The sequence below is a fragment of the Hippoglossus stenolepis genome, chromosome 11 (genome assembly GCF_022539355.2).
Source record: "Hippoglossus stenolepis isolate QCI-W04-F060 chromosome 11, HSTE1.2, whole genome shotgun sequence".
NCBI classification, from domain to species: domain Eukaryota; kingdom Metazoa; phylum Chordata; class Actinopteri; order Pleuronectiformes; family Pleuronectidae; genus Hippoglossus; species Hippoglossus stenolepis.
The window spans coordinates 7298868-7321808 of record NC_061493.1 but is presented as its reverse complement, the minus strand read 5'-3'; the positions used below and the strand labels follow the sequence as shown (position 1 = coordinate 7321808).

General features: G+C 41.0%; 1 protein-coding gene across 2 annotated transcripts; it reads left to right on the top strand.

The window, feature by feature from the left end:
- Positions 1 to 468: 468 nt before the first annotated feature.
- On the top strand, positions 469 to 22425 carry LOC118117953 (MAGUK p55 subfamily member 7). 2 transcript variants are annotated; one of them, XM_047341865.1, is made up of 20 exons: positions 469 to 621; positions 1443 to 1477; positions 1836 to 1954; positions 2917 to 2994; positions 4407 to 4487; positions 7454 to 7588; positions 9855 to 9936; positions 10054 to 10139; positions 11221 to 11292; positions 11974 to 12170; positions 12772 to 12830; positions 13021 to 13032; positions 13486 to 13530; positions 16937 to 17110; positions 18770 to 18850; positions 18957 to 19050; positions 19198 to 19306; positions 20176 to 20319; positions 20415 to 20483; positions 21449 to 22425. In XM_047341865.1, exons 2-20 carry the CDS (start codon positions 1453 to 1455, stop codon positions 21677 to 21679), a joined length of 1893 nt encoding a protein of 630 aa, XP_047197821.1. In that variant the 5' UTR covers positions 469 to 621; positions 1443 to 1452; the 3' UTR covers positions 21680 to 22425. The 2 variants fall into 2 exon arrangements, with proteins under 2 accessions (XP_047197821.1, XP_035026540.2); XM_035170649.2 differs by lacking the exon at positions 20415 to 20483.
- Positions 22426 to 22941: the final 516 nt, after the last annotated feature.

Here is a 22941-nt window from a genome sequence, read left to right as displayed (position 1 = left end):
GTCATTCAACTGAAAGATGAACTTGAGAAAATTCTAAATCAACTGTAAAATGCATCATCACAGAGCTGAAAGACTTTTTAGAGATACATTGTTCTCACAGACATGTGATGATCATATAGAATATGATGCATTGCTGTAGATTAATCTACAAACAATTTATAAAGTCGTTCAAATTTAAACACCTACAGAAACATCTACAGCAGTAAAATACAACACACACATTAATGCAGCAGTAATTTTACTTTAAATACTTTTTTTTTGCTGATAATACTCACATACTCTTACTTTAGTAAGGTTTTGAATGCAGGAATTGTACTTTGTGGTGGAGTATTTTAAAAGTGTGGAAATAATACTTTTACTTTAGGATCTGAATATTTCTTCCACCACTGGTTGTGGGCCAATTTTAACGTTGTGCCCCCTGTTCTCTGATTGCTCTATTGATCTCCTGCCTGCTTGATTTAGGTCAGACCTGGCACATATCGACTGAATCTGTTACAATCTGGCCGCTCGAACTATAAACAACCTCTCTGCACAAGTGGATGTTCAAATGCAGCTCTCACTCTCTGGGTATTGAGCTGCTTGGTCTGCCTGAGCTGGGCCTGATGGAAGGGGCAGTCGCCGGTGAGTGCTGTTCAACTTGTCTGAGGTTGTGCTTAAAATTTGTTGGAATGGATATAACATGTCTCAATCCAAGCTTGTTCATTTAAAAAAAAAAAGTTATAGATTGTTATGAGTCATTTATTCTGATTTCATCTGCTTCAGAAACATTATATAAATCAGGAAATCAGGAAAAAACGAATATTAGTGTGGTTGTTGTTCTGCAGACCCGCTAATGGAGGGAAACAAGAAACTATCTGATTCCAACATAGATAATATTATCTAACAAGTGCACGTTTGTTCAACGAACAATTTAACATTTTTAAACATTTGCATTTACATGTCATGACTACATTACATATACTGATCAGAATCCTAAAATGTGAGTATGTGGTTAAAACAAATTCATTCAGAGCAGTGTGCGTCCAGTATTTATCCTCTATAAGTTATGTTTTCACCTTATGTTTAATGTAATTTCAGTGAAGTAATACTGATCAATCAATCACATTGTTAATGTCATAAAGAAAAATAATGTGAACGTATGTGAACAATCACTCACTGACTCAGTAATTTATTAACATGACCATATTGATAGCGGAACAGTAAAGTACTGTGATGTTGAAATGTCTCATATGAGCATTAGGGGGCAGTAATATCTCACATACAATTTTTTACATACTAAGTAGAAAAATTTAATTTCTTTTTCACCATGTTTCACTCTAGTCTCCTCACGATTCATAGAAACAAAGGAAATATGAAGCGAGAATTCTTTGATCATGAATCTATGATCGTGATTCTTTGATCATGAATCTATTTAGATCTTCTTTCTGTCTTTTCTTTTTCAGAGTCAGGGAGATGCTGAGCCGAACAGAACACAGAGGTAGTGTATGTCAGAGGGACTGCAAGTTAAAAGTGCACAAGATAATTAATTGAAGCACAGTAGTTTCATGTTTTGTTTCACCTTCCATATCGTGTCCTTAAGGATCAAATGTCTCCATAAGGGGAAAAGGAAGTAAGACCACCACAACGTTCAATCTTGTGAGACAGTGAGGCTCCCCTGTGGGAGGTTTTCATCACACCCCCAATTTAACCTCTGACCTCTCTCTTTGAGTTCTTGACCTCACCTCCTAACCTTTAAAACACGCTCCTTAAATCAAATACAGATGCAGGTGTACTGCTCATTGATGTACAGTATATGTGCGTTTTCCACGTGTGGGTGTGTCCTCCTCCTCCTGCAGGCGTGTGCAGGCTGCTATCTTCAGTGATGTCTGGAACAGAGTCTCACACAGACAGAGAGGAGGACTACAGGTTCCTCCACAGCATGTTGATGGAGAAGAAGCTGCACTTGCTCTTCAAGGTGAAGACGCTACAATGATGTGTGATTGTATAGTTACATCCTCTATTTTCCAACATGTTAAAATCCCACTTTGTTCAGTCAAAGTCCTGCATTTGAATTGTTACATGTAATTAAATTGTAATAAGTTGATTGCATGTGTACATACGTATTATGGTCTAGTTTGATATAGTATGGTATACTGTAGTGTAGTATAACATAGTGTAGTGTAGTAGTATAATATAGTGAAGTGTAGTATAGCATATTGTAACTATAGTGTTATGTACATATAGTGTTATATGGTATAGTGTAATATAGTATAGTTTTGTATACAGCAGTGTATAGTATAGTATAATATAGTATAGTGTAAAATAGTAAAGTGTAGTGTAGTATAGTATTTTAGTCCCTGAAAGTGTTAAAAGAATGAATTAGTATGTATGAGACACTAAAATGTTGCAGCTAGTGTATACCAGAATAATACTGCAATGTATACATATACTGCTGAGTAATACTATCCTTTAGTAAGTTGTATTTCAGGAGATTATGATGCAGTTTGTGTGTATTATCTAAATCTGAACTGCAAAAACAGAAATCTGAAAATATCAGTACATTCAAATAATCAATTGAAAAACAAGAGGAACTTGAAAACAAAAAACAGGTCAAACGAATCCACTTTTAATCAAGCTGTTTTTCTCCAATAAATATTGGCATTTATTCTTAAATTGATATTTGTATTGTTCTAGCCCTGGTAACAAAGCAGGTCCTTAATGTAAGTGTGTGTTATAATCATAAACTAAAATTATTTGTCCAACTAGGTATTTTTCCTGTTTCTTTTTCTCCTGCTTAATATCATTTAATTATCTCCGTAGTAGTTGTGATATTAGTAATATTAGCAGTTGTATCAGTGAGTGGATAATAGTAAAACCTGCAGTAAATGGCCTTGGAGAATGGAGAATCTTTATTATGATACTTTACTGAACTGACAGATCCACGAGCGGCTGAAGCGGTTTGAGAAGCGAAGCCCCGTCCCCGTCCAAGAGCATGCAGCACGTCTGGCATCAGATGTAAGTGACTCTCTGCAAACATCTTTCGCAGACAGACACGTTGCAGACGGTGACAGTTTGACTCTCCTGTCACACAGAAGCACAAGAGGAACGTGCTTTCCCCTCATATGTGTACTGAATTATGAAATGTTGTCTCGAATCTCCGTCAGCTCAGATGTTATCTCCTGAGAGGCAACGTGTAAGAGCAGATATCGTTGTTTGCCAGGAGTTAGGTCACTGTGGACAGTGGCGAGCACGAGGCTGCTAAATCCATTCTGTGTGTAGTCTAATGTTTCAGGCTGGAGGAATACAATTAATTTCAGATTTAAGACGAAGTGACAGGGAGTACTCCCACTACAGCTGTGGCTCTAAAACAGCACGACAGGTCTCTATTCCCCTCAGATGCGATTCTGATTTCATGCACTAGTCATCCTCATTCCCGTCAGCAACCAATCATTCCTTTATTTTCACCCATTCCTCTTCCTCCTTTCTTCCGCTTTAATCACCTCCCACATTCAGTTTTCCCTCTGTTGTTCATGGACAAAGTACAAAACAACAAACTTTTTACACTTTTCCCTTACTCCATGCTTCCACCTCCTCCCCCTCTCCATCAGCAAACCACACTCCTCCATCCATCCTCCTTTCCTGCATTAATTCTACTTCTACTTCATTTGCTTTCCTTTATCGTCTTCTTATAGCATACAAACTGTAATCCCTGCCATGTTTCCATACGTCTATCTACCCCTCTCCTCTCCCCTTCCCTTCGCTCCCTTTGCCTCAGATTCGGTCCGACAGCCACTCTCTGCCTGGCTTAAATCATCAGGACCTACTGGAAGGGCCAAACCATGGGTCTGTTTCCCCTCAGAGAGGCTTCTGTTTGCTCACAGTGGAAACTAATGACCTTCATGCATTGTGTCTCTGGAGTGCGCCACAACATCTTGAAGCAGTAGAAGTCATTACAGTAATATGCTTGACAAGACAGGCGACTGCACACAGTCACTTGCTGCCTCTCCACTTGCTGCTGACGGTCAAGGCTGCTCTGCTTTAGCTGTCACCGCAGCTGTCGTGTAGCCTTAAACTTTCAGGAGCACTTTTTTAGAAAAAAAAGATTTTTTCCAACAGTGGCGGAAAGATACAAAAACCAAAAACAGAGAAACAGGCAAATAATTAACGTCAAGTAATAAAAAGTAAGTTGGGAGTAATTGGGTCCATATGAGGGAGCAGTTCACTGGTAATAATGACGGCATCGATGATGTGTCACTGCAGTCGGAATCTGATAGAAGCTGAATTTCACTAATGATTTTTGTCTCTGCTTGCTGGTCTGTCTTGTCTGGCTAATACAGTGTAGACTGTACCAAACCTCACTCATGATATACGTTAATGTACAATCATAAAATATATATTTATCATTTCCTCGTTTCCTCTGCTTCCAGTTGGTAGAGGAACTCATATACCAAGGCTGGAGAGATGAGGTCAAAGAACTGGTTGCTCTCTTTTCCAAACCCCACTTTAAGGTGAGGACTTTTTTTCTTCATGGAGATGTGCACCTGTAGTTTCACACATGTGTGTTGACCTAAACCGTCCTCAGCCAAGTCCTGTCAAATAACATCATTTCTAAAAACCACAGTATGTAAAGATGGCTCCACAAAGTAGGACATAGGTCAAACTAAAAAGTCAAAAACACAAAGCTAAAATGGCACTCATTTCACACCTCACAGTCCCCTTGTGAAACTACATTTAAATTTGACTAGATCTGGATTCCTATTTGGATCTGCACCAAATAGCACACACTCAGATTATAAATTCCCTCAACGGGATTTCTTTTATTCATCAAGATTTGTGAATTCTGAGAAATCAATGATAATGTTGAAAAAATGCCCTATCTTAAAATCTTAAAGAAGGCAAGAAAAGAATCCTGGATCCGCTCCCCTGATTCATGGAAATTGGTTCAGTTGTTTTTGTGTAATCCTGCTGACTAACTGGCTAACTAGCTAACTAACCAACGGGCTAACCAACGGGCTAACTAGCTAGCTAACTAACTAACATAAACCAGAAAGGACAGGGGTGAAGACACGACCTCCTTGGCCGAGATAATACTTCTCTCAAAGATGGTTTCTCTTATATGAGGCAGCTGTTATCAAACTGACTGTCTAAGTGTTTATTTTTCCAGTAAGTTCAGTTTTCTGTAAAAGATGCTGCAAAAATGGGGCGAAGCGTCATGATTGACCTCAATGCTGCGGCTCCATCTTCTGGTTACTACTCTGACAGTTACTCTGCCATTAACACATGGCAGCGTTCATATCCAGGATATTCTGGCTTCATTTCTGGATATTGAGAGGAAGTCCATCGTCCATCTCCATTAACAGTATATGTGTTATTGTTTGAGCTTCAGTGCCTAAGCAACATACACACACACACACACACACACACACACACACACACACACACACACACACACTGTAGTTGTATCATTGAAGCATATCCTGTAATTGTCATTCACATGGATCATTTATGAAGCACGGATGTAATCCAGTCGTAAAAGATGTTGATTCTACTCCAGTGCCCCGATCTGAAAGGATCATTAACAGCAAAATAAACCCACTTACGAGCAGCGTAGTTACACGTTCATTCATTTTTCTTAACATAACACGAGAGCCGGAGTCTGAGAGCCTCATTTCCATGCAGACATGCTTCATCTCATCTATTCTGAGGCTGCTCAGGCAACTGAACAATGGAGCTCCCTCACACATCAGAACACTCATGAGCATTTTGCTTCCCCGAGTCGGCTCCTATTTGGGTCACAGACAGTGACACGTTAATCCAACTGTAAATTTTATTTTAATTTATGTCACCTCATCATTCTGTTTGCTGTGAGGTGCTGACATCTATTAACCACTCTGGCGTTTGCAGCTATCCCGCTCTCTAATTAGGTTCAGTAGCGTTCGCTCATCTAGAGGCCCAGATTACTCAAATGCATGTTGTCTTATTTCAGGTCTGCTGACAGTCATATTTCAGACACACACCCACACACACATACATATACACATGCAGCGTATGGTTTTCCAGTGGGCTGCAGAATTTGTGGCTATTCCTAATGAGGAGCTGAAGTCAGACGAGAACTAACAGGTTTGTTTAAACAGTCTTAATGACCTGTTTGTTCTTGGCCCCAACGCGGGAGCTCGCACATACTTATGAGAGACACCGTGTACAATGTTGTGTAAATGAATGTTTATTTTTTTTGAAAGACCTGTCTCTGAAAGTGGCCAGAGACACATTGCTAATGTGTTGGCAGCTTCTGAGCAGAGCAACTGTTGATGGATGCAGGGATAACAAGTAGACCAACTGACAGACGGATTGGCTGATTGTTCAAATTAAGTCAATGAGCAGATGTTCCCCCCCTCTTCTTATTATTTTATATTACAGTTAATTCTCCTTGTTTTGGAATTGTAGTCTGGGCAGAATCACAGCAATAGATTCATGTTTACCCAGAATGTTTACCCTGCAAACAAACCAGAGGGGCTGCACACTGCCAGCGTTCTCAAAAAGTAAACTGAATTGTCTGGGAATTAATTATGACTCATAGAATAATCCACAGCCCTGCTTTGGAAAATGAGCTGAGCCAGTACAACTGCAGGCGGAGGGAGTGATGTGGGGGGTGGCTCTCAGGTGGCCCACAGGCTGGCAGTCTACTCAAAACTACTGTAAATCAAGTTTGGCTCATGTCGACACTGGCAACGCTGCGACCAAAAGTGCTGTGTTTGGATTCAGTCAGTGTAGTGAGTGGAGGCAGTCGGCCAAATTTGTTTAAATGTTTTCACACCCTCATTCACCTCCAAGTCGGCTTTAATAAGTCAACTCGGGCTGGTTGTACTTTTGTTTGAGTAAATGCGTTTTCTTAACTTTACAACCACGTTTAACTTTGTCTCAAACCTGTGCAAAGCAACGTCAACGTCTGTTCTCCCTTTTTGGCCCGGAATGCTGGCGCGCAGTAAAATGTGACATGAACAAGATCAACGCCTTCCACGATGGATCCCTCAGGAAAATATATCATCAAGGTCGGCCCAAATCAACATGGCGGCAAAATGTGGCTGAAAGAGATGGATCTGACATGGGGAGAGGCCCATGTAGTCAAGGGCAGGTCCCGGTGGAGGCAGATCGTTGATGCCTTATGCCGCTCAAGGGACAAAGAGGACTAACTAACTAACTAACTAACTAACTAACTAAATGAGTGCTGGTAAAACCGTGGTGACAGTGGTTCGACAGCATTTCTTCATTTAAAGCGAATAATATTAAATGAACACATATTTGCAGCGACTACACATGCATTTATTCACACTGAATTTAACAGTAGCTTTATAGCCAACACAGGACAATATAAATTTTTTTTGGAATACACTCACAATACTTACCACATCCACTCACAGCACCTACAGTTCAAAGTGTTACGTCTGAATCCACTTTGTTTCTGTTTCCCTCACAGAGTCTCCTGCTTGTCCATGACGCTGTAGCTCAGAGGGACTTTGAGCCGTCTCTTCCACCAGTACCTGACGATGTGCTGGAGGAGGACGAGGATTCAGTCAAAATTGTCAGTCTGGTCAAAACCAAAGAGCCACTGGTCAGTGAATGTGTCTTTGTGTTTAAATGTTGACGGTAAAATCAAAATCTATCTCTTGTTTTGTTTACGTGATTAGTTCAACATTTTAGGAAGTCCATTTACGCGTTCTTGCCTAAAGTTAATGAAAAGATTGATGCCAGTCTTTTACCTGTTTGCCTGCATGGTTATCTGGATCTAACATTTCTACATCCAGAGATCTACTGAAACATGTTCATAAATTAGCTTTGGAGGTGTTTTTACCTTTGAAAGCAGGTGAGTCCCTCTGTTTCTAGTCTTCATTCAAATCTAAACTGCCCGATGGCTCTCGCTGCATGTTTATGTTGGGATAAACATATGACACTGGTCTCAATCTTCTCAGCTAACTCTCAGGAAGAAATTGAACAGATTTGTGCTAGCGAAGTACAACCTCTTATTAAAGAAAATCAAGACTGTTATGTAAACTAGAATGGCAGTCAATATAGCGTATGCCTCCGCCAATACCCAATAGTTCCCTTAAATTCTATGAAGCAACTAAAGCTAACTAAAAATGTATTAATCCATTAAATCTTCCTATTATCACAAATAATGACCCAGAAATAGCAGTTTGCCCTTATCACAAACGTGAAACAACTTTTAAACAATTTCTTTTTCACTGTTCACATGGGCATGGAGGCTTCGAGAGGAAAGCTGTATTTCTGTGGCTACATGTAAACCTGTTTCTAATTTGGTCTACGTGGCCTCAAAATGCACAAAAACCCCAAAAAGTATTTAACTTACGACAATAACCATGTTTCACAGCAATTGCATTTGTCTAGCCACGATAACAGACATGCAGGATAGAAGGACATGAGGCATAAACATCCACGAGAGTCAAGGCTGAATTGTTGGCGACTGAATTTATTGCGTGTTGTCAACTTAAGTAGCGAGGCGCTAAAGCCACGTATGTCCAGGTGTAGCAGAACGAAAGCTCTCGGGATTATGGGAAACAAGAAAGAGTTCCTGCAGCCGCCTGGATCACCTCTGCCTCTGGGCTGCTGCTCACTTTCCTCAACCTGGAAATTGCAGAGTCAATTCTTCCACAACTTTGTTGCCATATATCTGCTGTGTTTCTCTCTGTGTGTGTGTGTGCGTGTGTGTGTGTGCGTGTGTGTGTGTGTGTGTCTGTGTGTTGAGTGAGTGTGTATGTGTGTGTGTGTAGGCACAAATATGCCTCCTAATGGAGTCCTTTAAGGGATTGGGATCATTTCCGTTCTGATTCTTATGTAAATCAACCTGTTTCAAGGTCTTTAATCACAGCTCAGTTTCTGGATATTCCCGGAATGATCTACCTCATTCCACCTTCTTCCAAATCATTGTCACTTATTTCTGCAAATTTCCTGGATTAAGTGAAACTGGGATGAAAACAGATGAAGAGCACATACCTCCGACAAGGCCGCAAAATCCTCTAAATTTGTTATTGAACAATACAAATAAATTCAATTTTTTAAAATTTGTATCTGGAAAACAATCCATATAGTGAGGGACAGCTCTGTGGTACTTGTGCCAGATTCTTTTCCATGCAAGTAGGTCCAGTTCATTAGAAAATAGCAGACATTTTTACAAATGACCTCACAAGCAAAGTGAAAATTCCATTACAGAATTCATGGATCTACATCAAAAGTAATCATTTGGTTTCTCAGCCTGTGGCTTCACTTTTTACCAAATATCAAAGACAAGTGTGGCCAGGTTTTTTAGATCACACTAACTAAAAGACAAACAAATAACCAAAAATTAACACAGCGTCGATGAGTTCAATCTTTTTTTTAAAGGAAAAATAGGGTTTAGGGTTAAATATGAGAATAATTAACTTAATGATGTCAAATAATAAGGAACACATTTTTGTATTGATCCTAAAACTCGAGTGGAAGGGGTCTGACCTTTTCCTGACATGGTCTCTGATCGATTCAGCATGTTCCTGTTTTTCAGACAACAGGGTTACACCCGACTATGAGTTGATTGTAGTCAGCTACATAAGAGGCTCTTTCCATTGCGATTTGCTGCACATCAGTAACATCTGTTGAAAATAATGCTGATTTGGATAATCTTTTCCAGCGTGTTGTGTGTTACATGACGGCAGCTGGCTAAACGGCCCCTTCTTGATACAAACAACCTTCATTTTGCAATGAAGTGACTGTAAAAACAATCAACATTTTATTTTCACTGTCTGAATCACTTAACCTCTTTGCCTCTGTGCATTTACTCTTCTGTTTGTCCGTCATCCCTTCACCCCCACATCGCCATCCTCAAGGGGGCAACGATTAAGAGGGATAAAGCGACCGGGGCCATTGTGGTGGCGAGGATCATGAGAGGAGGTGCAGCTGATAAAAGTGGTAAGCTGATGAAACTTTATACAGAATATGGTTTGGTAAGATTATAATATGACATATGCATCCTAGAGAGAAGAGCATGTGGTACAATTTTCCATCTGTGTCTCCAACACTTTGAAGGTCTGATCCATGAAGGCGATGAGCTGAAAGAGGTGAATGGAGTCTCACTGGAGAACAGGAAGCCAAAGGAGATCCTTCCTCTAATGGTTAGTGTTTCTACTGCTTGTTTGTTTGCTTCACCGGTGTTGTTTTTTTTGAATTTTTGTCATTGTCATCAAATCTCATGAGAAGACAAATACCATATAAAAATAATCATCTACACCATGTCTGTGGCTCCAACCCTCTATGTTTCAAATTAAGATTTAAAACTTAAATGAAATATATTTCATCTTTTAAAAAAGTATCTCCAATTTCTTAAGATGCTGTAGTTTAAGCAAATCTTTCTCAAATAGGAGTAACAGCAAGTTGTTTAAGGCTTTTTCCTGGTGTAGATGATTCAACATGCTATTATTTACAATGTGTAGACTGCTATACTGGCATGCCAGTGGATTCAGATTAAAGTGTATAGTGACCATGTTTATGATGATGCAGGGACAAGTTACCCAGTGCAACAGTGGGGCTCATTGACAACAATGCAGTTCTGTGACACAGAGCTCTATGAGGAGTTGGTTGCACAGGCAGTGCTTGTCAGTAGAATCAATTCATTGCTAGTGGACAGTGTATCAAATATGTGCAGAGGCAGAACTAGGATTCTCTAAGTCAGGGGCTATAAAGGGGCCACAGTTTACACAGAGGGTTTTAATGTCCAACACCCATCACAATGCTTGATCCAGTTAGTTGCACATTTAATTAATTCCTTGTTTACTTTTAGCTCTATAGCTTTGAGCAAAGCCACACATCATTGAACACATTTTCAAATTTGTTCCTTGTTTAAGCTCATGGTGTTCTTCAAAAAAGCTGAGAAAATAAAATTTCTTAACAATTTCTCATATTTATTGTTAGTAATGTAAGTAAGTCACTAGAGGCTACTAACAGGACAGGGGCACTTCGGGGGGCCAATCAGATTCAGCTGGGGCCAGTGCCCCCCTTGCCCCACCCCTGAATAAATGTTATGAACATATGTGAACCTGAAATGTGCTGAACCTTTTTCATTCACACAGGCTAGCTGTTTCCTCTATGTCCAGCCTCTATGCTCTAAGCTACTGGGCAGAGACACTTAACACGTGACAGTGGTGTTGATCTTCCCAAAGTATGAAACTATTTCTTAATATTGCTGTTCTTGCACAGGATCGTTATCAGGGTAACGTCACATTTACGATCATCCCGGCCTCCTCCAAGGAAGAAATGTTGTCAAAGAAGGTACAGTAAATATTAACCTACAGTAATCTATTGCTGTATGTTTTTTAAATATGTTAGAATTCAAGCTGGCTGCAGAAGGAACTCTACCCACCTGCTTTTGGTAAGAAGAGAGAAATCAGTGGAGTCTTGTGTGTTTGGTTATATTTTGTGTCTTTGCCACGGTGCTGTCACAGCAGTAGTCCGGTTGTCAAGACCTAAACTCAGATCAGACAGTCAAGGATAAGGCCTCATCACAATTTTTATCATTAAAACACATGATTTATAATTGTATAGACATCCCATCTGCTGAGCTGTATCAACTCAATTTAACATTAACCATAAATCTAAACACCTTATGTGGAAAATGTCACATTCCACCAATCTCTCTGTTTAGAAAGAATAGTTGCTCACACCACACCATACACCACGTCCAAGTTGGAAACTCTCGGAGCAGCAAACATTTGCAATGAATTATGACAAATTATTTTCAGTTATTGTGGTCATTTCTCAAAAATGACACGTACATGTGAAAGACAAGCAGACAAAGACGTCCGCTGCCAGGATATAGAGGTTCATGAAGCTGCTGTAGAAAAAGAGAAATACAAATAAATATATAAACAAATAAACAAATAAATATGGGTATTTTTCTTTGTCACCAGTCTGTTTGAATGCTAACAATGTTTAATGATTATCTCTCTCAAGCTCTTTGTCCGGGCTCTGTTTGATTATGATCCAAACGAGGATCCCACTGTCCCGTGCAAAGACGCGGCGGTTTCCTTTAAAAGAGGCGACGTCCTGCAGATTGTCAACATGGAGGAGGACACCTGGTGGCAGGCTTGTCACCTCGGCGACAGCGACAGTCGGGCAGGGCTGATCCCCTCCCCCCAGCTCCATGAGAGGTGCTCTTTGGCTTTTGATTCATCCACTTTTAACAACAAAACTGTCAAATACGTTCTTTTTTAACAGCAGACATTTTGACTGTCACAGAAAGGTGTTCCTGATAACATGAACAATGACTCCATCCATCCATCCATCCATCCATCCATAATATGTACAGTTTATCCTTTGAGGGTCACAGAGGGAGCGGGCCCCAATCCCAGCTGACATTGGGCAAGAGGCAGGGTGCACCCAGGTCAGGTCGCCAGCGTAGTGCAGGGCCAACATACAGAGACAACCATTCAAGCTCACATTCACACCTATTGCCAATGTAGAGTTCCCAATGAACCTTAACCCAATCTGAATATCTCTGGACTGGGGGGGAAGAGTCGCTGGAGAAAACCCACGCAGCCACGGGGAGAACATGCAAACTCCTCCGCCGAGCCAGGATTTGAACCAGGAACTTTCTTGCTGTGAGGCCACAGTACTAACCTGCGCATAATTACACCTGTGACTTTCCAAGTGACTTGTGAAAGTGTCTGCTGTGAAAAAAGACCTACATCTGTCAGTCCTTTTGATTAAGTCCTGTTTTGATTCGTCCTTGTTTCATCTGGCCTCCTACAGGAGAGTCGCACTACAGCGACCCAAAGCCCTGTTCAAGCCTCGGCAAGTCAAACCACCAGGTGCTGAGCCAACGTTTGTCCATAAACTCACCGCACATGAAAATAATAAAAAAATCATTTTAACACTTTACAATAAACACATTGGAGCTCCCTCAGTGCAGAGCTGAGAGGTCATGTCTGAAGGTCATGGGTGAGCTCTGCCGCCCTCCTGTCACACTCACAACTTTTGTTTTCTCCACATGCTCCGCAGATGAGGGGGAAGGTACTGTCTGTTTAAATTTGCTTTTCAAAACTCACCATCAGAATAATTTAAATGATATAATACACAGGAGCATTTTTGGTTTTGGTTTTTAAAGATTTAAAGAGTTGTTAACCACAGATAATAGTCATGTAATTGGAGAGTTTGGAGTTTTAAAGAAACTTTCCTCTGTTGTAACCGAGCAGGTTAAGTCTCCGGCCTCCCACAATGCGCTTTAGTTTTTCACCAGCAATCACTTTGTAAGAGTAAGGTAGTTATTAATAATTCTAATATAAGGATATCATGTCTAAATAAAACTACTATTAGACTTTCCAAAGCACAATATTAGGACATTTGGGTCAGAACATATGTTAATACTTTTAGGATACAATTTCAGAGCAACGCACATGTCATCCTCCTGTGGTTTGTGTCCACGCTTTCCTCACTCTTTCCTCTTCACTTTTCCTGTTTTTCCAGTCACGGAGGATGTCGACTACGGAGCTATAACAGGGATCCACGTCGGTGAGATGTTTAACTTGTTCCACTGTCATACTGGCGAAGAGATGAGTATGATAAAAGGCAATAACACTCGGGGCGACATGACAGCTCACAACAACACACACACTGTGTATTGAATATGTGTTGAAAAACTATGAAGACCTTCCAGAAAGGAGACCCCAGTTATATTTGCAGAAGTCCCAGTTCATATGATGATGTCGTTTTTGTGGTATAGAGATTTAGGGGGGAAGGACTAGACCAGCAAATGTGGTTCTAACCTTCCCATTTATCCCATTTGTCTTGATCTCATGGATTGGACATGATGTGCGTGTGTGTATTTCTGTGTGTGCATGTGAGCAGTGCAGGATGTTCATATGGGGGCGTGCACGTAGACCTGATTGTAAAAAGGCTCCTGACGTCTATGCAAGGCAAGGAAATTACAGATGTTGCATTATATCATTTCTAAGACTCATGTGCATTTAATAATGTGCAGGTCATCTTATCTCCGGCCAGGCTCCACCTGAGGACGTGGTTCAGACTCTGTGTTTCCTCTTTGCTTGGCATGTAAAACCGTATTGATGCTGTATGACTGAATGACTGCATGCAGTGTAATCAGAGGCAGAGTTAGTGAGAGAGACCGGACATAGTCGATCATTATCCATGTACAGGTTATTACATGGTAAAGACAGTTAAACCAAGCCAATAGCTTGAACTCACTTGTCCCTTGCTAACAGATTTGAACAGATCTGTCTGTTCTTTGAAGAATACCTTGACATTTTGGGAAATATGTGTACTTGTTTTCTTGCCAAGTTATTACATCTATCTGTTAAATGTAAACCTAAATGCACCAGCAGCCAGTTGGCTTTAATTAGCGCAGCAAGATTAAAAGCAGATGGAAGGCACACAACACCCTGTAAACCCCAAGGGTTTTCAGATGCAGGTTTTCAGATTGAACAAACAATCTGCTCCACATTATGCAAAGATGAGTGTTACATTATTTGTTGTTCCATGACAAATGTAACAAACATCTTTTTGGAGTGTTTTTTAATATCAAACTCACTCCTTTTTTTTCTTACTGTGTAAATGTCAGATAACTCACATGAACCTAGAGGTGCATTTGAGTTTACATTCATCGACTAGCTCGCTAACTCTGCCTACTATAAACAGCTGCATTTGAAAATTAGCTTGTGGGTCACAGTAGCCATATTGTCATAGACTGTATAGGATGGATGACACGTCTCCACTTCCTCCCACTATCGGACTAGTCTGGGCAGTGGCAATTAGGGGAGGGAGCGGCAAAATTTAAGTCAGGATTACATGCACTCGACCAATCACAGTTGGTCTTAGCTGTCAATCATTACAACTTACCTAATTCTAATAGCATCAAATAACTAATTAAAACTAAACTGAACAGAAAAGCTTAATGATTGAACATGTATGCAATGACGGACACCATATTTCAGAAAAATGTATTTAAAATGTACTTTGACTTTTTAGTTTGGTCCATGTCCCTTCGACTAACATGGAGTAGGTTGGGTTTGTAAGCAATACTGCAGTCAGCCACCAGAGGTGATAAAGATACTTTGGCTTTCACTTTTGCATATTAAGGTTCATATCATGTAATCTTAACATGACGGGTCCAGGTCCAGAAAGTGACCTCTCATCTCCTCACATACTTTGAGTGTCTCATAACCAGGAATAATGACATTCTGGTTTTCAGTAACAGAGCATTTTCAGTAACAGGAGAGAAATTCTCTGCCAGAATTAATTCAGCCATTACAATATGTTTTTCCTCTAGACCTTATTTCATTCAAGGAAAAAATATTTGTCATTCGCTGTACAGCCTTGGTTTTACACTGTATGTATTACCCTTTCACATTTATGAGTGAAGTCATCCATTTAAATCCCATGTAAACAATTGTCTGAAATCTCTACCCATAGAGCCATGTGTCTTAAAGTGAAGCCCAGAGAGGAAATGGACAGATATGCTTACAAAGTGAAATTACAGCTGACGTCAAAGAAAGCCTGGCACCATCACTTAACTGCAGTTAACATCATGAAAGAGAGCGGGCCTGCCAAGCCAGGCCAGACCACAGTCGCATGGCAGACACTGCATGCCAGACGGCCTACAAGCCACACATGACAGAGTTGTTGATTCTTGACTGTAATATGTACTGTTCAGGATGTCGTTGCAGCTCTGTGCTTGACACCAGGCTTTGGGTGGCAGTGTTGATGATTCCTGAAATGATGTCGTACTCAGTTCTGCCTCACATTTCAGCCGTGGCTCTCCCTTCTGACGTGTTTTCTGTTGTCAAAGCTGATCCTTTAATAGTTCTCGTGTTTTAACTTTTATTCGAAGTAAAGTGAAGTCCGTATGGTACGCCAAGGGAAGCACTGTTAAATGGATGGTGACTCATGGAAGGAAACTCCAAATTCCAAAGTTCTGAAGGAATTAAGCCTATTAATTTACCTCAAAATTGCGATTGAAAGAAAAGACACATTTAGCATTTCTGTGTCAAGACAAAAAAATGTATTCAGTCTGTCTGTGTTCTGAAAGCTGCTCTGACGAGTGGATCAAATGACTATGTAATACGACTGGGGTCGCTCATAGTGATGAATCCAAAGGAATTCGCCACCAGACTCTGATACTAGTTGTGGCTGGCGATACAATTTCTTGAGGTGGCGCAAACAAACTGAAGCCAGACTCAACAAAAACAACACAACACACAATATGCCAATCCTGAAGCCTTCATCGAGCTGCTGAGCAATGCTAAGCCTGCCGCAAAAATGTGGCCTCATCGTGTTGTCTAAATGACTGTGGCAACTTTCATGACGTTTGCATTTTTCAAAGAGATGTTGTAGGTCTCGCACCCCCGTCGTTTGTCCATTACCTCTGTGTCGACACTTCGAAACAGCAAACAGGGGAAGCAATAAAATACATAACTCACACCACATCCAGTTAGTCAACTCTGTTTGTCATAACAAGAGAGGGAGAAACCCGAGTTTAAGCTTGTTTTCATCACTTGCTGCTGAATCTGTAAATAGGGTCGGCCCAGACCAAGCTCCTTTATCCTCTTTTATTCTTGTGAAAGGGTGTTTTTGTAAAGATATTACAGGATTTGCCACAGTTTCACTCGAAATGACCATATCCTGGCCAGTCAGCTTGCAGCGGAAGTAACTCAGTATACGTAATTCATTTGGCCATTCACCATTTTTCCTCAGAAATTGGTGGAGACTAAAAACTGAGCAAAAGGGAAGTGAATAATATACTTGTATATGACAAATGTCTGCTAATATTTTCCTGTATCTGCTGGGTGTATAAACTGGTACAGGATTATTTGCCAACACACTCAAATATCAACATTACAAGCTAAATTTTGCATACACTGATAAACTCAGAAAGTCTGAGGCCTCTCTACCTCTTTTCCAGCTGGTTTAAGAAGAAGTTTCCGACTAGGCAGAAAGAGCAGTTGGGCCAGAGAGGTGGCTCGGTCCAGGAGGTGGAGTGAAGGGGTACATGGCTCATTTCATCCCCCTGCCTACATAGAGGTGTCCCCCTATCACAGAGACCCCAAGGACAGACACCGCCTGGTCGTTCTGGCTGGTATGTAAGATTAAGACATTTGAAAGGCAGATTTCCATGTTGTGTGGAGGGTTTGTTTATAAAGCACAAATACTTCAAAATGGGTTCCAGCAGTGTGAATTTGTCTAACTTTGCTATATACACAGGTTAGAGCATGGTAGTTACTGTGGTAGTACTGTATACACAGTGGTCAGTGGTTGTGTTCTGTTTTATATTATCCCACTGCCTTTTTTTTTGTCCACACAAAAAAATCTAAATAACACGATCCCATTCGCTAAAAGGACAGTATTATAGAAGCTGTTGTTGATCAAAAGAAAAAGTTACGCACTGATGAAGATTTATGTTCCGACTCTTGAGTGCAAGAACAATCCTTTCCCATCAGAAGTACGTAAACACTGTCAGAAAACTCTCAGTCAGAATATATTGTGTTCTCTTAAGTTACCTTGTGGCCCACCCCAGATTCACTTCCCTGCCAATCCTGAAGGCCTGCTCTATGTATTTCTGAGCTATATCGCTCCCCAGGGAATTTCACATGGAGCCTCGCGGAAGGTCTTTTTAATGTCATATCACGATACAACGGCAGGTCATCTGTAACTAAGGAACTACAAGAAAGAACACAATGAACTGAGGGGGTGCAAAAAAAAAAGCAGAGCAGAGATAAATGATAGATGAATGGAGAAAAAGGGGATGAGCAGATTGTGAATAAGATCCCACATAATGTCAGCCAAGTGCTCCATCATCTAACTGGAACAGTCAAGACAGCTTGGATTTAGATTTACTCCTATTTAATTGAGTTGGAGCTTACCCCGACTCTGAATTACGTTTTACTGTCTGCTGCGAAGGCTCTTCATTGACCAGAGGTCATCATTAAGAATCTATACTTTATTGGCAATGAGTGTTAAAGACAGGGAAACCAAAACCCTTCATCGCTAAAACAGGACCAGCTGGATAATGTTTGACCAGGTTGGAAATATATCCTTTCAGTTTGCATTGTATGCACATTAAGAATGAAACAATAGACAGTTATGCCCCAGGAAAATTGGCGAAAGTGATCGGTCACACTCTACAGATAGGACAGGAAAAGAAAAAAAACATGGCCTGGTGATGTTCCTCTTCGGTTCTGTGGAGCAGCTGTGAAGCACATTAGCAGTGTACGAGTGGAGGGTCAATAAACTTGATATTTTGTAATGTATCGAGCTCATGCAACACAATGATGGAAAAGGCAGGTATGTCAGGAATTCTACTTTCAGACAGTTCTCCATTAGAGTCTGATGCAATCTGGGGATGGACATAGCTGCAATAGAAGAAAATCCCAGATGCTACAGTCTGTGTGTGTGTGTGTGTGTGTGTGTGTGTGTGTGTGTGTGTGTGTGTGTGTGTGTGTGTGTGTGCGTCTCATCCTGTGCATCCTACACTGTAATGATACTGATACTTTGTGTGGCTTTGATACTATAAATTTTCCTGAGGGTGTGGAACGTTCGATAGAAAGACGCAGACAGAGAGAATAGAGCAAAGCTGTTTGGAGAATCACTTTCAGACTGAAATCAGGTTGAAATCAGAGCTCTGTCTGTCTGACTCTCTCCCTCTCTGATGATAAAGACAGATGTGTCTCCAGATCACCGAGTCCATTTGATGCTGGACATTAGCACACGATGATACTGTTTTGATCTTTGTTTCAAGGGCCCAGCGGCGTTGGCGTCAGCGAACTGAAGAAGAGGCTCCTGATCTCAAACCCTGACCGTTATGGCGTCACAGTGCCGTGTAAGACAGGCATCTTCACGTTTCATACCTGTCACCTTTATCTCTTGCACGCCAAAAGGCGCTCTCAGCCATGTGAAGTCAACTTCAGCCTCCCATTCTCTTTCAGACACCACACGTGAGAAGAGACAGCAGGAGAACGAAGGGGTGGATTATCATTTTGTGCCAATTAACATGTTTGAGGAGGACATTCTCAATCACAGGTAGCGTATATATGCAGGCATCCTCAAGTGTTTTGTTGTCTGACTCTTTCTCTCCCTTTTAATAACAGTGATTTCCACTGCTGTCTTCTTATCATTTCGTTCTGTCTAACTCACTTTTCTGTCGGTTTCTGTCCCTGTTCCCTTTAGGTTCATAGAGTATGGGCGATACAAAGGTCATTACTATGGAACCAGTCTAGACTCTGTGCACAGAGTAATGGCCCAGGGCAAGGTGTGCGTCCTGGATGCACATCCAAGTGTACGTATGATATGCCAATAAACAAGAGAAATGTTTACTCAATCAACTGAACTTGGACCAGTTTCCAAGAAGGACGTTTTTGAGCCAAAACTGCACACGTGTCCTCAAATCATTCACACTGGTGCTTCATACTAGCACAAACAATGAATTAAAACTTCCAGTTTTTCATCATATAACTTGTTGATGTCATATATATACATAATAATATGTTTCCAAGTGTCCCCACTAAAGAGTTTAGTGCCTGGCAGCGGTGCTTCCTGCTTGGCCAGGCCCTATTGGCCGTGTTGACATGGTGGGAAGCCAGTGAGGGATCACATGCTACTGGTGTGTCAGGGTGTGTGTGGTGAGGAAGGATAGTGTGAACCTCCACGTGTTACGCCCTGCTAGTTCAGGGACTGGTGATTCAGAAGAAGCTTTCTATTCCATCCCCAGGTCGATTGGATTTAGCCGTTACAAGCACTGTGATGCACAAAAGAATGATAGGAAGGGCAAAATAAATATTTAAATTAAAATTAAATTCCGTCAGGCTGTTGATATGCTGCATATTATTGCCTGTGCAACTTTTACACAGTCTGAAAAGTAATCTCTCATGATTGCAACCCAGACTGCTCAACTGTGCTGCAATCCTCGACACAAAATTCAACATATAACAAGTTTTCTCTCTGCCAGATTTGAAATAATACCAGAAGTTTCACACTATGCAAGGATCTCAAAATGGAATGATTCTGATTTTCTGTGTTTTCATGCCAAAGGTCGGATCTTCTAAAACCTGGGTTTATTCCTGTGACTCGTGTTTACATTGTTTATTGTACTTTAAACACTGCCTTCATCAGATCCCCTCCCTTTCTTTTGTTTTTTTGCAATCGCAGAAAATAAAGCACGTGTACACATCTGAATTCAAACCATACGTGGTGTTTGTGAAGCCGCCACGTATCGAGGAGCTGCGTCTCACCAGGCGGCGAGTGAAATTCATCTGCGATGAGGACGACGCAAACCCAGTCAAGATCTTTTCAGTAAGAGGGACACAGCATAACCACATGTGCATCACATTCCACCTGGTAACACACGTGTGGAGTCAGGTGCTTGATCCATGTCTTGTAACATGCAGGGCGGAGTGAGGTCAAACACCCTGGACGTAACACACCCACCCAACCCCGCACATGTACACATGACCAAAGTGAGTCCTGCACAGATCTTGCCTGACACATGGCTGACTCTGGCATTTAAGAGACATTTAAGAGGCATGGAGAGTTACAATGGTGCTCGGTGGGTGGCTTTCGGGTTCCATAATTTAAGAATGGATGATTTTGTCCAGAAGATGACAGGTTTCATCTTGTGTGTATATGTAATGGTTTGAAAGAATGACCAAACCCTATGACGGAGGGTGTGCATTTAGTTTTGCTGGTGGGTTTCCAAACAAGAGAAGGTATATGATGCACGTGTTTCGGGCAAGACAAGAAGATGCTCTCTCAACATCCCCATCTGGCTCCTCACTCAGCGTTTGCTGCCCTTATTAAAGCCCAAAGGTCACACACCAGCATGGGCTGGAGTTCGACCAGTGACAGGCAGCAGAGGCCTCAGACAGTTCAGGCTGATCTGACACAGGGTTGAGCTGCAGCTGGTGGATTATACTCTCTGCATTCAGGATATCTGTTACGCCTCATATCGTAAAGTGGCTCAAGCAGAAAACAACTGTGAACAACCGTAAAAAAGTTGGATGGATTTTTTACTAGAATTACAGCAATATCTGTAATTGTTATTTTGGTAAAAGACATTTTTTAATGTCAATTTGTTCAATCTAAATATTAAATTTGAACTCAATGTTATTAATTTTTTGAACAAATCAAAAATTAACAGCAAGTAAAAAGAGAAAAAAGTTACTTTCTACAAAATTACTGCAATATAGTTGTCGCCACTTTACAATTTAAGGCCCATAACACGTTGGGGCAGTAAATGGTAATAGGGATCCTTTTCCAATAATGTTTGTAGTATGATGTTTTATTACTTTTACTGTGCAGATTATTTTCTTCTGTTGCTTGATGGTTAATGAGATGACTCACAAATAGTAGAGTACAGCTACAGGAAACCAAAAGTAGCCTCCTGTTCCCTCATTCATTGACAGAAGTGCTCTGTTTTTTACAGGAAGAGGATTTTGAGGACATGATCAACTTAGCTGAAACAATGGAGAACCAGCACGGTCACCTGTTCGACAAGGTGATGGTTAATGGAGATATCGCCGTGGCGTTCAGGGAGCTGAAGGCAGACCTGGAGAAGATTGAGGAGACAGAGGTCCAGTGGGTTCCTGCAGATTGGATCTGCTCCTCGCCAACAACGGAGCGGAGAAGTTGTGGTCATTTGACCGGCTGGATTTGAACTTTAAGCTCTTTAGACACATAAGATCCTCAGATTAAGTTTCTTGTTGTTAAATGATGCGTTTTACTTTGAAATTGTTTTTGACAGAACTTTGCTTGGATGAGAAATATGCCAACCATGTATTTTTTTCTCCCATAGGATAGGCAACATTTTTTAATAATTACTGTTTGTAAAATATAACGTTAGATTTCAACACCTTGGATGAAGAACCTTGGGCAACAGGTTTATTTTTTTCATATTTTACACATTTTTCCATTTGTAAACAACTGCTGATTACCACAGTTTTCCACAGTGTCCCTGAGCATGGATCTAATTAGGCAAACAGAGTCCATGTCCCTCTCCCTCCGTCTGTCTCAGAGCCAGTTTTTCTGTTGGCATTTGGCTGAAATAACGTCGGCTCGCAAGTCGAAGAAGAAGAAGAAGAAGAAGAAGAAGAAGAAGAAGAAGAAGAAAAAAGGAAAAGGAAACTCCTCCAGAGCTTGTGGCTGAGTGTAATCCTTCCCTGCCAAGTCGCAAACATCAGCATGTAATTATTCTGACAGCTGCTGCACTTCAATTAACTGTAATGTACACCAGAGAAATATTATTAGTAACAGTCGGGAAGACCTTATTGCCAACAATATGCTGTAGAAAATAGAGACACAACAGTCAATTAAAAAGCATAGACAACGCAGGCGTGGAGATGGTGTTCTGGTGGTATTGTGTATAACATTTAAAGACGAGGACTATTAAATTTAAAGTTAAAATCATTGTTGTCATTTTTTTAAGGCTTGAAATTGTGTATTTCTAAGCACGCTACACTGGAAATCTTCGTCATGGTACATTAATCATGAAACCGTCTTTTTTTACACAAAACATATTGAGACAATTAAAAATAATTGGTTGCAATTGAGCGTTAGTGACACTCCAATTCTCGTATTTGAGCGCTGCAGCTGTCGGGCGCACATTCTACTGTTCTCCTTCACAGAAGCTGCTCCGTCTAATTCCTTTTAATGGCCGCATTCCTCTACATTCACAGGGTTTCCTTCCTCTCTTTGGTCGCTGCGCTCAATTGGGTGTGAAGGAGTGTTAATGTGTCTATCAAGTTGTGTTTGGGAGGAAGAGGGAGCAGCGTGATGAGGAGAGACAGTAATGGCTTTCGAGGGAGCGCAGACGTGCGTAGAGAAAGTTATGACCGCACTGAGCTCACTGTAAAAGCAAACTAAGGCTTGACATAGTGGATTAGACGGCAGGGACAAAGAGCACACCATCGAGCCTCAGGT

What these genes read in the sequence shown, in the direction of transcription:
- LOC118117953 (XM_047341865.1), top strand. Translation starts at nt 1,453, where the DNA reads ATGCTGAGCCGAACAGAACACAGAG. An exon ending in GAGCCGAACAGAACACAGAG is followed by an intron (nt 1,478 to 1,835) that starts GTAGTGTATGTC and finishes CTCCTCCTGCAG; the next exon opens with GCGTGTGCAGGCTGCTATCT. An exon ending in TTATGGCGTCACAGTGCCGT is followed by an intron (nt 18,851 to 18,956) that starts GTAAGACAGGCA and finishes ATTCTCTTTCAG; the next exon opens with ACACCACACGTGAGAAGAGA.